General features: G+C 46.8%; 6 protein-coding genes across 6 annotated transcripts; 1 reads left to right on the top strand and 5 right to left on the bottom strand.

The window, feature by feature from the left end:
- Nucleotides 1-545: 545 nt before the first annotated feature.
- BX661DRAFT_59619 (uncharacterized protein) lies at nt 546-2,402 on the bottom strand. Its single transcript, XM_051539302.1, has one exon. It carries the CDS (start codon nt 2,130-2,132, stop codon nt 606-608), a length of 1,527 nt encoding a protein of 508 aa, XP_051389411.1. The 5' UTR covers nt 2,133-2,402; the 3' UTR covers nt 546-605.
- On the top strand, nt 2,403-3,556 carry BX661DRAFT_59618 (uncharacterized protein). The gene has a single exon (XM_051539301.1). It carries the CDS (start codon nt 2,674-2,676, stop codon nt 3,337-3,339), a length of 666 nt encoding a protein of 221 aa, XP_051389410.1. The 5' UTR covers nt 2,403-2,673; the 3' UTR covers nt 3,340-3,556.
- Nucleotides 3,357-5,313, bottom strand: BX661DRAFT_187476 (nitrogen permease regulator 2-domain-containing protein). Its single transcript, XM_051537229.1, has one exon. The coding sequence runs from the start codon at nt 5,244-5,246 to the stop codon at nt 3,774-3,776; it is 1,473 nt and encodes a 490-aa protein (XP_051389409.1). The 5' UTR covers nt 5,247-5,313; the 3' UTR covers nt 3,357-3,773.
- A 23-nt stretch (nt 5,314-5,336) lies between these two features.
- On the bottom strand, nt 5,337-7,149 carry BX661DRAFT_59545 (cyclin-like protein). The gene is made up of 5 exons (XM_051539300.1): nt 6,679-7,149; nt 6,434-6,543; nt 6,219-6,303; nt 5,969-6,093; nt 5,337-5,875 (listed from the first exon to the last, which is right to left on the bottom strand). The coding sequence occupies exons 1-5, from the start codon at nt 6,708-6,710 to the stop codon at nt 5,427-5,429; spliced, it is 801 nt and encodes a 266-aa protein (XP_051389408.1). The 5' UTR covers nt 6,711-7,149; the 3' UTR covers nt 5,337-5,426.
- Nucleotides 7,150-7,191: 42 nt separating this feature from the next.
- On the bottom strand, nt 7,192-9,006 carry BX661DRAFT_173051 (T-complex 11; the record flags this gene model as incomplete). The annotated part of the gene is made up of 2 exons (XM_051533834.1): nt 7,192-8,693; nt 8,964-9,006. 2 exons carry the CDS (start codon nt 9,004-9,006, stop codon nt 7,192-7,194), a joined length of 1,545 nt encoding a protein of 514 aa, XP_051389407.1.
- A 1,705-nt stretch (nt 9,007-10,711) lies between these two features.
- Nucleotides 10,712-11,110, bottom strand: BX661DRAFT_187470 (uncharacterized protein). The gene has a single exon (XM_051537228.1). It carries the CDS (start codon nt 11,087-11,089, stop codon nt 10,838-10,840), a length of 252 nt encoding a protein of 83 aa, XP_051389406.1. The 5' UTR covers nt 11,090-11,110; the 3' UTR covers nt 10,712-10,837.
- Between the last annotated feature and the right edge of the window lie 2,021 nt (nt 11,111-13,131).

Raw genomic sequence — 13,131 nt, 5'->3', positions numbered from 1 at the left:
AGTTTGAATGTGAATTAGCTTTGTGGTCACTCATAGCTGAAAATAACGCAATAACCGAAGATTCAAAAATTACCACACCTTTATTTTTTGTTATGTACAATACGCATATTTTTTATATTTTCCATTGCATATAGTGTTGAGCAGCCTAATGATATGGAAGTAGATGTTGATAAAAACTCATTTCACGATCCTTAACCTCAACATGCCGATTAACAGGACATTGATGGTACCATGAGGGATCAAATCAGGGGACATAATAATGACACCCTGATATGCCCCCCATTTGATAATGTATATGCAGGAATGCGCACATGTAAATATTATAACATTGACATGCCAAGACACCAATCTGGCTGCAGAAGAACCAGTTCTCGACAATGGAGTGCACAATTGGTGAAGTGCACAATAAAGGAAACGAGACATATATATAAGATGAGGTCGGCCTTAGTTACGCTTGTGATTCTATTGATAATAAAACCTTCATAAACTAACACCCCATCTTTTTAACACTACCACAGTAGTGCTCCCTCACCACCCCCTCCTATTATACCATTGCCTTTTAAAAAAATTATTATTGCCTCTTTTTCTCATTCAAAAGTGTTTAATTACATGATGACGCACATTCCACAAACAGCCGATTTCTTCACATCTGTGCTCTCACTCCTCCGGTGGTGCTGATGCGAGTGCTGGCGATGCTGGCGATGTTGGTGAGAGGGTGTGCGCACATAGACGGGATCTTGCACGGTCATCGGGATAATCTGACTGTGGAGTTGTCTAGGGGGAACATATCCCATGCCATGGTCAGTGTCGCGAAGCCGTGCGCGCGAGGATACGGACTGGATCGACTGGACCGACCTGTATTTTTCGTCTATGTGAGAGTCGGCCCGACCGGGGATTTCCCGTTCGGGTTCGCATGCGGACAAGCGCTGCACTGGATCATCTTCGTGGTGGGCGCACTCCTGTAGCACCTCCTCCCCCTGCTTTGTCGGCTCCGACACAGCAACGTCGTCTTCCTCCTCTTCATCCCCATTCTCGTCCTTCTCTTCAATATTATCGCCATTCTCATTACCATCCTCCTCCTTGTGCTGCACATGAGGTACGGCCTGAACATCAGCCTCAGCCGCAACCTCCTCAGCCAACTTCAACACACCCTTGATCTCGGGCACAGCAGCCACGATCACAGGCTTATCCGCCACAGGCCCATCGACCTCTGGTGTCTCGACCGGCTTGGTCCTACCCTTCACAGACTTGTGCTTCTTCTGCACCGCTCTCACGTGCGGCTTGCTCCCACCCAAAGTAGCAGGACTAAACGCCATCTCCATCTGCATACGCTCCTCACGCACATACCAGCGCTCGGACAGCTTAAACCTCCGATAAGTCTCCTCATCGATCTCAAAGTTTGGATCCTCTAATGCTGCCCGCAGGCGCTTGAACGCTGTGGGAATCAGCACCTGCTCGAACGGAATATGCGCTTCATCCACGTCCTCAATCGGGGGAGTGAGCGGAGCCCGGTGCTTGTTGTTTTCGAAAATCAGGCTCTGCCGCATATACAGAGTGTCCACTTTGTTCATGTCGATGCACATGCGCGGACTGCTCGTGTGAGTACCCAGGGGCGCGCGCGTAGGTGATTCCGGCCTGAGTGATGGCGCAGAGGGAATTGTTGGCCGCTGCAAACCCTGCGGCCGCGCACTTGGCGTCACAGGCGACTCTGGCATCGGTGACTCGGGCATCGGCGAGTCCAGCGGCTCCATCTGCAGCGACTCCATCTCCACAACACGAATGCCCAGCTGCTCAGCTGGCAGCCCTGAGCCGTCACCCCCCAAATGCTCAGTCTGCGCCACCGCAGCACCGGCACCAACACCGGCACCAGCACCAGCAAAAGGCGCGGCACTCTCGTCAGCGATCGACGGGCGGTGTTTCCTGGGGATCTTATCGCGCTTAGCAAACGGATCCGTGATATTTTCGAAATCCGGGTACTGGCTGTACATGACCTTCTTGGATGCTGGTGACCCATGCGCCGTCGATGGCCGCCTCTGATGACCAATATCAGCCAGTCCGCCGGTCTTGCGCCGCTGTGCCCTGGCGCGGCCGGTCTCTTTGATGGGCTCGGGCTGCCCCCGTGCCTCGTGCATATCTGGATCGTCTTGGGCTGTGTAATCGATGCTGCTGAAACTGCGAGAGTGCCGAATGCGCCGCCGCGGCTCTTGCGCACTGCCTGTGGATGTGGCTGGCGGGGGGTCGCGGCGCTGATTGCGCAGTGATATTGGCACGGGGGTTGATCCGGTGTTCAATCGGCCAAGCTCGAACTCGCCGTGGGTCTATAATAAGAACACGTAAAGCAAGGGGAAAACAACAACAAAAAACAAAAACAATGAATTTGGTTTTACTTTTTGTTGAGAAATTCAATATTGAATGCGTTTGTCGGAGTATGTGTGTGTGTACTAAAGTGGTTTTATGAGTGAGAGCGAAGCGGAAAAGATGGCTTTGGAGCACAACAATGCTTTTTCTCCTTCTCTTCAGTCGTGAGAACCAGAAAGGGGATCCAATATATCAGGCAAATGCAATATTGTAAAATGAAAATGAAAACGAAAGAGAAAAAATATTACTGAGATATAAATGGAGTATGGAAAAATGAGGGTGGTTCTTCACACGCTCGGATATATGTATGAATGAATGTATGAATGTATGCTGTGGATATATCCTTGTCGACATCAAAGTCAAAATAAAAAGTATGTATATGCGCTATCGTATATCGCCAGAGGAACCAAAGAAAAAAGATATACAGGCGGTTTGTGGTACCTTTGCAATAACGCTGGCCATTGTAAAATAACCGTGCGTTTATTTGATTCTAGTCAACTGTGCTGCCAATGTAAACAAAATATATATAGAAATATATGTAGAGAAATAAAAAGAAGAAAAAAAAGAGAAAAAAGAAAAATTGTGTATACAGAGGAAAAAACTAAAAAAAGAATACTGCGGCTAGGGAAACAAGGAAGAGAAATAAAAAGGGGAGAAAAGAAAATGCCAAAAAAAAGATATCTTTGGAGAAACCAAAAAAGAAAGAAGAGGTCAGAAACGTCAACATATTTTTTTTGGGTTCTGTTTTTTTCTTGTATTTTTTTCCTACTACATTTATTAACCGGGCAGGGAACCCTTTCTTCGTTTCTTCGTCTCCATCCATTTCTGTCCCCTCCTTACAGCCTGATCACGCATGCAAATCAACGTCTATTAACGCTGCTTTATCTTTTAGATAGCCAAATCCCAGTTGCCAACGTTGCTACACCCATTATTGATGGCACGGCACAATTCGAAACTGGCGTGGCTCCCTCCTATGGATGATGTGGCTTTCTCACCTAAAGAAACAGGGCCTGGAACCAGACGGGGCTTTTGGAACAGAGACATTGCACCAAGCCTAAACATGCGCATCATCTTCAACTGCTTCAACCGCTCCAGCGAGGGCTTGGGGATTCCTGTTCGGTTCACTCGATCAATGACAAAAGACGATTAGGACAAATATGCGCAGAAGTGAGATAGCCAGCTCTTTTTCTACCACATATTTCTTCCATATTCTGGTGGTGCTAACGCCTCACTTATCCTCATAAGCGCTTCTAAACCCCGCTCTCGGCTAGCTGCCTGAGTAATCAGCAAGCAAAGCGAAGCGGGTGATGATGATGACTTGTACTTTTATTGTTTTTGTTTTCGGGATCGGGATCGGCAAGCAGAGAAACCGACTTTTTTCAAGTCAGCTTTCAGATAATATTTATTTAATTTTTTTACATGTAGATGTACTCAATGCCACCATGTGCGTCAAACAACTCCTTCAGTGAGGCAATATCCCTATCCAGCACAACGCTGATCTCGTCCAAATGGTGACTCCCATCAACCAGCGCCACCACCTCCTCCGGCAGCGCCTCCGCCGACCCACCCAGCACTGGATAACAATGCACGCGTCTTAATATCCCCTGCATGACGCCAAACGCAACAAACCTGCGCATATCCACGCGCTCCACCAAATCCGTGCCCCTCTCCAAAATCCACTCCCCCACCGGCTGCCGATTCCTCAGCGTCCCGTACAGCCTCACAAGCTCCTCCACGCCCACCAATGGGTTCGAGCATCCATTAGTCACAAACCGATGGCACTCGCGCTGCAACCAGGCATTGCGGTAAATGTTCATCAGCGGATACTGCGTCTCGTAAATATTGCCAAATTGGAAAATATCTATCAGCGCTATGCACCCGTAGTAGTCCAAATGCCTAAGCGCACTTACGACCAAGTGTGCGTCAATCTGGGCCAGTTGCGCGATGCGCCCGACGTGGTTAATGTTATCCATGTATAGTAGGACGTTTTCCAGAACCAGGTCCCACAGAAGATCGCCAGCCACCTGCTCCTGGTACACGGTCATCGCTGACTTCATCCGCGCCATTTCAAAATCCACCGTGCGCACCGGTACATGCCAAAGCCCGATCTCCTTGGGATTCTCATAGTGCGGAAACAGCTTAATGCTGATTCCCGTGAACGCCAGTGACGGCGACAACCCCTTTAAATCCAGCTCAATCTGGTACTCCCCGTGCGCGTTCAGCTTCCGCACCAGCTGCTGCATCAGCGTGCGCAGTGCATGTCGACCCTCTGGGTTGCTCAGTAGCCGCCCGCTGGTTTCCAGCTCTTTCAAAAGGCAGCCGACGCGCTTGACCACTGGCCTGTAGCACTTGGTGTTGGCCGAAATATCGAATGCAAAGCACATGTTGAAGATCAGCGCGTTGCGCGCATATGCGCCTTGGATGCAGATCGGGTAGCACATCACTTTGTGCGGCCCTGTGCTCACCGTGATCAGCCGCTCGAAGAGTGTCAGCTTGGGGATGACGAATGCCTCGATGGAGTTAAAGTCGATTTTGTCGCCACTCCCCGCCATGCCGGCTTTTGAAGACTCGGCGGATGCTGCTGCTGCTGCCGCTGCCGCTGGCCGCTTTATTAGGTGGATTATGTCGGGTCCGTTGCTGCTGGTGTTGTAGCCTCCCATGGTGGATGTGGAGCCGTGTCGGTGGAAAGGGTGGTGCTGCTGCAAAGGCGGTGAGTATGTTCGGACTCCGCTGGCGTTGCGCGATGCGTCGCTGAAGCTCTTTTTCCCGCTGACTTGCACTGCGTCCTCAGGGTACGATATCCGCACGAGGGGGCCCTTCTCGGTATCAAACTCGGCCAAGAATACCGCCTTGATGTCAGGGAATCCGCCTTCATCCGTATAGCTCATGAATAAAACTTTTAAAAATAAATGAATGAATGAATAAAATGATGGTATTAAAATAATTCGTTTTTTTCAATACTTTACCTTAAAAAAACATTTATCAAAAAATAATATCGGCAAACTGAAATCCTCGATATTTAAGGGAATCCACGCACGTGTACAAATTTTTTTCCTTCTAATTTTTTGCTAGCAAGACGCAGCAATATCGGCAATATACCGGTACACCAGCTCCGGAATCCTCCACTCAGAATACGTGCTCCAGACATCGTAAACCGCCAACAACTCCCCAACCACCTGCAAAACATCCGTCATATCCACATTCAAATCAGCATACCACTGCAGGGCATCGGTCTCGGACAAACTCCCCTGGTCCACTACCCTGGAAAGAAACATCGCGGCAATCGCAATGACATGCGGCGGGTACACCAGTATCATGTCTGTGCAAAAGCTATCGTTGATGATTGACCATGCTGCCTGGAGAGAGGGTTTGGCCAACTTCAGATGCGTGTTTAGGTCGATGAGCACTTGGTACGGGTGGTATACGACAAGGTAGAACTTCATTTCTTCCAAAAGGTAGCTCTCGCACTCGGCAATATCGGAAACGTCAAAGGGGAACCTGATGTCCGTCGAGACCTCTAAATAATAATAAATAGTAATGTGCTTGATTTTTAGGCACTAGCCACTTGAATAACACTCGAATAGTTTACTTTTATCTTTCAAGCACTTACCAGCAAACGCCCCCTTGGACTCGCTCCAGACATACTTGATATGATGCGGGTTTTCGTCGACCTTGCACGCGAGATACACGCAGGTCGCCGTCATCAAATAAGGATCTATATCGTAAAACGAGTTACTACAATATTTTAAAGGAAAAGCTAACACATGCACATTAATACTACAAAACAAACAAACAAACAAACAAACAAACAAAACTTTTCGTTTATACCGAAAACACTATAAAACAATTAGTAGTCTTACTTTATATAAAACCGCTTAAAATACACCACGGCCGTAGCAATAATCTCCTGTCTAATCCGAATACGCTTCCCAATCCGCATAATCACTACAACGCTCATTTAAATCATTATACCCAACCACATGGATAATTAAAATCACGTTTAGTTCACATTACAACATCATGTGTGCATGCAATAAAAAATAATTTATATGAAATTTTAATAGTGGATACTTACTATTTGCAAAAAATATTTTTAAATGCGTGACCTCTGTCACTGAAAGATTATGCACCATGTGTCCACTCTCGAGCTCGGCAAGTTCATACCGGGTGAGCAAAAACCGCTGACTAGCATGAAAGATGCATTACAAGAAATTTGTTATTTCATTTAGTCATGCAGTCAAAATAAAAAACATTTTAAACACCCATCTCGGGTTTGTACTCATATGCTGTTCGCGTAACATGAAAATACAAGAAACTTACAACTGCGATGACTCCCAATAGTTTGCCGCCATTTTGTTCCCGCTAGTATTTCCTTTTGTTATTTAATATAAATATATCCTTAAAGTGGTAATACACCAATAAATTAGAAGCAAAATGAATAAGGGAGATTCAAGGTGAACAAGTGCCAAAATGCGCGCAGTCAATATTACCGCCGCTGTAGCTATTCAAACCGTAAAAATAATTGCGCTGCATATACTTTTCAGCAAACAAACCAAACTTTTGGCAGTAATCACGTGTATTTAACGAGCAAATTAAAAATAATAAATGCACTCAAATACACAAAATGTGATATTTACGCACATGAATTGAACCAAGCAAACCCCAATTAATGCAAAAAATGATAATAAAAGGGATGAGCAGAGAAACCTAAATGGTAAAAAGAAAAAGAAGCTAAATGGCAAAAAAATAAATGTGTGTTTGAAATCGCAACCCTTGAGCCCTCCCTCTCTAGTAACAAAAAGAAAATAAACAACCACTATGTTTACTATATATCTAAGAAATAACAACAGAAGCTGCTTCCGCAGACACTTTGGGAGACGCATAGAATAGCTTATAGACAAGCCAATGGTGGGCAAGCACAGCATGGATACGCATGGACAGTGCAGATAAGGCTGGCTGCAAAAAGTGCAGCTGAGCGCGCTGTAAGGCATCCATTGCACCCTGCGGCATGGAGTCGCACTCAGTACCATGAGCCTTTGTGCGAGTGTCCGCCAGTGAGTTTGTGTGCAAGCGCAAAGCTGCATTGACACGCTCCTCGACAACCTCGCGCAGGGGGCACTCGTACCGTGCTGCGCGCAGCAAAGTTCGCTCCAATATGGCCGCCTCAGCCGGCAAAACGGTGCGACCCAGCGCACGGCAAGCCAGGCACAAGAGATCAGCGACAAGCCGGCTCAGTGTGACCTCGCCAGGAACGCCAGGCACGGCAGCAGAAACACCAGGCGTAGCGACGTTCGCACGCAATGGCTCTGTCCACCGCACAGTGCATGCCTCGGGCAACATCGACAAACACTCGGCAGCCAGCAGGCCATGATCGACGCGACCAATGGCAGTGCGGAACTCGGGTGTCTGCAGCTTGGTTTGACTCTGGTTACGCGCTGCAGCCTGCAAGAACTGCATGAACGACAAAAAGACAGTGCCTGCCACCGAAAGCCGCTCAGCCTCCCGACGCATGGCAGCAATACGCACATCATCCATGCGAAAGAGCGCTGGCAGCGGCACGCCGTCATCCAGAACCAGCTCCCGCGCCGCCTCAAAGAACACTGCATCAGCAGAGGCGCCCGACCCACGCGCATCAGCAAGCGCGCGCTGCCACCACTCGCGAGAGGCAGCCAGCCCAGCAACAGCCCCGCGACGGACAGCCAGCGCAAAGTGCGAACGCTCAAAGGCCACAGCTGTCGCGCGCATGTACTCGCGATACATGTCGATGCTCGAGTTTGCAATGTCGATCTTGATTCCCTCCAGCACATCAAACGCCAGCCGAAGACCACGAACCATGCGACCGCAAGCCACACACACACCGATGCGTGCGATCGCCGCCGAGTGCCGCTCTGCCGGTGCCAACACCAACATCGTGTCGCCAAGGACAGAAATCGCTGCTCCGACGTCAAACGTGTTGCGCAGCAGCTGCTGCTGCACACGCGCGTCGTCTAGACGCTCGCGCAGATCTGTCGCGTGCTGTGCCAACTCAGGTTTGCCTGTGTCCTCGGCCATTTCCGCCACGATCTCACGAAGCTCGATCACCAGCATGGTAATCGTGGTCGCGCCGCTCTCCCCGTGCAGGTTCTGCTCGACCGCCGACCAGTACTGCTGCGCCGCACGCTGCTTGGCCTCGGCCAGCTGCCCGCTCGAGTTGGGCCGAAACTCCAGCTTCGGCTCGAACAGCACCTCGTGCCGCAGCCGAGGGTTCTGCAAAATGTTCTGGATCTTCAGCTCGCGCAGCGTGTACCGGTTGACCGGCGGCAGCGTTGAAAGCGGTGTCGGCGCAGGGATAGCCGCTGCGCTGCGCGGCATCCGTACAGTGCTGACCCGCACCCGCGCCATCGGCAGCGGCAATGGCACTGGTAATGGCGGCGGCAAAAGCACAGGTGATGGCGCCGCCTCGGATGAGTCACATGCGCCATTGACCCCGCATGGCTCGCACACGTCACTGGAAGCTGCCGTTGCCCACCGCCCCTCACGGCTGGCCGCGTTCATTGAGCTCGGCACGCTTCTGCCTTTAGCCGGACGCAGCCCATCACCTGCATCCAAGCTCCGCTTGCGCTTACTGCCCATGGCTTGCACAGATGCCGATGTTGCTGCCGCTGCCATCACTGCTGTTGTTGCCGCCGTAGTGCTCGCTTGGTACACTCCCTGTGCTCCAAGGCTGCCGTCAGCTGTCATAAGCATAACTGCCGAGTCCGAGCCGCGCCGCTTTGTTGCGCGCCTGTTGAGATGCACTAGCACCGGGCCGTGGTGCATCTCTGATTCTCGCCGAACAATCCTTCTGCTTGTGTGCCCCATTGTCGAAGTCATCGCTCCTGTCCGTCCGCAAGACATGTGGGGCCACGACTGTCCCAAGCGCACGGCTGTGGCCTCGCTTTCTGCAATCACGCTGGCACCCACATTGTTGTTATTGCTGCTGCTGTTACTGGCGTTCCGCTTCTCGCTTGACCCGCCCTGCTGACACACCCCAATTTCAAGCGGGATTTTTGCGTCTTGTTGATGCGACGTACTGCCAATGTCTGATGTGTGCGTGTCCGCTTCCGAATTTCTCGCTGTTGTGATACTGTTGCCCACCATTGATGTCGAAACTGTATCTAATGATGCCGACCCATCCTCGACTACAGATGTGCCCATGCTGCTGCTATTGTTGCTGATGCTGCTGTTGGCGGTATTTGTGCTGCCTGTGGCGCTCAGGAATGTGGGTGTAGCTGTGGAGTTGCCTCTGCTCGCTGATTCCCCACTACTACTGCTGCTTCCATTCCCACTGCCCCTTCCATTGTTGCCATGTGGTGCAGATGTCTGTGCATGGTGTGTGGACAAGTAGTCGCTGTCCTGTGTAGTATAAGACTCTGACATGACAAATGTTATCTTTGTGCTTGTGTTCGCGTGTGTGCGTAAAAATAATAAGGTAAATGAAGTTTCAGACCAAAACTATGTAGACAGCTTTCTATTTATCAAAAACAGCAGTGTAATAGGAAATATAAAATGGCTGGTAATTAGTGGTAGCGTGCAATATGATATGACAATATGAGGAATGGGTTATAGTTTGAGGCAATGATAAAAAATGAAAATAAAGGGGTGGGGGAAGGGATGAAATAAATAAATATTTGCAAAAAATTAGCCTGACAAAAAAACAAAAAAACAGAGATATGAGAAGAAACAAAAATAAAAATTGTCCGCCCAAGCGGAAAATATATATACCAGAAATGTGGCAAAAAAATGTGAAAGACTTGCTGTCGCCCGGTATAAATATAGCCCAACCGATTGGACATGCACAAGCAATGTGCCGCAAGCTGGCCCCGAGCACACCAAGAAGAATAAAAAGAAACAAAGAGGTGAAAATTGGATGAATGACTAAAAAAGAAAAACAGCACAAGGGGAGGGGGGCCGGTCAAGTGGATGACGGGTGGGTAATTGGCACCCACATCGACATCGTATTTTTATTCGACATTTTTATTTTGGCAAATCGATGTAATTTCCTTATTAGTTTCGATTGCAAGCATTGCCTAACGATGAATAAACCATCTACAGACTAATCAAAAGAAGCAAATGCGAAATCCGATGCGCACTTGCAAGAAAAATATGAAAAGGAAAATTGAGGTGTGGGTGGGTGGGGAGGTGTATGTAAGTTATACAAAAATAAGAGCAAAAAGAACACTGAACATAAAAAAATACGATTCGAGACACCCCAATAAATAGCCAAGTGGGCAATCGCGGAACTGCGCGTTTTACACTGCACGGCTTCAACACACCTGTTGTTAGAAGGGGAATCCTGTGCAGCTGCTTTTTTTTCAACAGTGATGCAAACAGCGTTTAGATGTGTGCGATTTTCCCAACTCACGATGGCTTGATGGCTGCATCGCCTTGCCCACTGGCCAAAAAATTAAATAAGAAAACAAAGCTGCAGAGCATTTCGCATTAAATTTAACCCACTTGGTCATGCCAATTTAGGCCAAGCTAGGCCACGTAAGGTTAAGCAAGGCACAGCCATGCTTCTGCTGCCGCAGTTGCAGCTGTTGATAATCGGCAGGAAAAAAATAGATGGAAAAACTATAGGATAGGTGGATGGATGGGCGAATAGATGGATGGATAAACAAATGAATTGCGAGGCTGATGTGCTGGCATATTCGTCGTAAACCGTGAAAAAATATAAAACAATATACACGTATAGATATGCCAAATTTAGCATCAGGATACATTTGTACTTACCAGGGGGTACAAGGCTTGATTTTTCTCAACTAGACCCGATTTTGTCTTTGGCAAGGTGGGTAACAATTTGTTTAGTGCAGCCTTAGTGTTTATGTCGCTCGAGCGTTACAAGATGGTAATAAATGTTAAAACTAGAATGTAAATAATAATAATAATAATAAAAAGTGTAAAAAAAGAGGGCAAGTATGGAGTGAGAAAAATAGGGGAATTATAAAAAAAAAGGAAAGAAGAGAAGAGAATAAAGCCAAAAACAAAAGGCTCGTGCTGTTGAAAACTGTATTTAAAAGCGCAATATACTGAATGGAAAGGACAAATAAAAAAGGAGGTTTGATAGAGTGAATGAGTAAGTAAAATACCTATAAGTTTCCTTTATTAAAGACAGAATATAAAGGGTGGAAATATTAAAACGTTGGGAATAAAAGTGAATAAGGCTTTTGATTGAGCGAGACTGCTTTTTTTTAATTTTGCAGGTCTTATTAACGGCAAATGAAAGCGGGTAAGGGCAAAGTGAAATAGACACGGGTCTTTTTTAACGACTTTTCTAATGCAAGAATAAGAAAATATTTGAAACTGCCCAGACAAAAAATATTCAAGTGTTATGTAAGCGGGGAGAGGGCGCTTGTAGGATTTTTATAACTGAATATTAAAAATGAGAGAATGCCGAATATAAAATTAAAACAATGGTGATGGTGGTGGTGTATTTTGTAGAGCTGGGCGATAAAAATAAATAATAAATAATAAATAATAAATAATAGTAATGAAGTATAAGTCTTTAATCTCAAAATTGGCTTGCCATTTTATCTTTTAACACGCCCATTTCATGGGCCCTCCTGTGCCGCTTTTAAGCCAGGAGAAACAACCTCGACCTTTGAGTATCCCCTCCTAAAAAGTCTGGGCTTTGTTTGTGAACGCTGCCAGAAACAAACTGAAATTTTTTTGTGTACAAGGATCCAATTTAAATTTAAGCATTCATGCCACATTTTATTTTTGCAAAGCTTGCTGCAGTGAGAGCGCAATTCTATCAGGTCTGGTGGCAACAAACATGACATTTGTTCTTCTGAGCTCATTTCCCAGGCAAGCTGCTTGCGCGCAATAGGGCTAAATTAAATGCTGTTTCGTAAAACACGCAGCATGCCTTTGTATGTTTAATCTGTTTATTTCACCTTGTTTCACAACTGGAAAACAAGCCAACTGACACAATTGCAAAAAAGATATCATTGCACTTTTTTTAATAAAGGTGCAATTCTGAAAAAACACAAATTAATTTAGGAGGGGGAGCGGGCCGGCTGCCAAACCTCCCCCTTTCTCTTTTTTTCGATTTGAGATCCAGACGTCCTAAATATTGCCGCATCTGCCATGACATTCAAAGCAATCCTATGACTAACACCTTTGTAGTTTTCCTGTTTCTGGGTCGCAACCCACTTGACCTATCTTTCAACCGCACGATTTTGTATTTCTCACATAGCCCTTGGCGATCAAGCCTGCCGTTTCATGCCTACCATTAAAGGTGTACAGTGAAAAAACATGTTATTTTAACCTTTGCATACACTGTACTTTATCTCTCTTGCATTCGGCCCTTTTCATCCCATCTTGACCCGCTTCCATAAAAAAATTGATAGTAGAAATATAAAAAGGCACAGCTTGATGCTCGATTTGCTCTCCAAAATATTTTTTATTGTGTCTGGACCTGCCTGGAAATTACAAAGAGTTTTAAACAGTGTTGTCATTTTCAGCCATCTCGTCTTATTTACACACACAAACAAAATACAATGCTGATGAGCCTGAATCCTTCGAACGCTGTATTTTTTGCCTTGATAATCAGGTTTGTATTTTACGCAGAAAATAAACACATCAAAACAAAGTTTGTGTGCAAAAGAAAAACACAGAAATAGTATCATAAAAGAGACAAAGTATATGCCATTCAAGCGCCGCATTTCTTTCCATATTGTGTCTCGCCGAGTTGTTTATACAATTGAAAGTATGGCCCATCTTTATTTAAAAAAAACCATTGTTGAGATAAAA

The sequence above is a fragment of the Kickxella alabastrina genome (assembly GCF_025024165.1).
Source record: "Kickxella alabastrina strain RSA 675 chromosome Unknown BX661scaffold_25, whole genome shotgun sequence".
Classification (NCBI taxonomy): Eukaryota; Fungi; Kickxellomycota; class Kickxellomycetes; order Kickxellales; family Kickxellaceae; genus Kickxella; species Kickxella alabastrina.
The sequence above is the reverse complement of the archived record's forward strand: the minus strand, read 5'-3'. Positions and strand labels throughout refer to the sequence as shown.

Coding starts and splice junctions, on each gene's coding strand:
- BX661DRAFT_59545 (XM_051539300.1), bottom strand. CDS start 6,710: ATGGCGGCAAACTATTGGGAGTCATCGCAGTT. Junction 6,544..6,678: donor TATTGGGAGTCATCGCAGTT/GTAAGTTTCTTG, acceptor CTTTCATGCTAG/TCAGCGGTTTTTGCTCACCC. Junction 5,876..5,968: donor GTCCAAGGGGGCGTTTGCTG/GTAAGTGCTTGA, acceptor ATTATTATTTAG/AGGTCTCGACGGACATCAGG.
- BX661DRAFT_187470 (XM_051537228.1), bottom strand. CDS start 11,089: ATGCTAAATTTGGCATATCTATACGTGTATATTGTTTTATATTTTTTC.
- BX661DRAFT_59619 (XM_051539302.1), bottom strand. CDS start 2,132: ATGCACGAGGCACGGGGGCAGCCCGAGCCCATCAAAGAGACCGGCCGC.
- BX661DRAFT_59618 (XM_051539301.1), top strand. CDS start 2,674: ATGTATGAATGTATGCTGTGGATATATCCTTGTCGACATCAAAGTCAA.
- BX661DRAFT_187476 (XM_051537229.1), bottom strand. CDS start 5,246: ATGAGCTATACGGATGAAGGCGGATTCCCTGACATCAAGGCGGTATTC.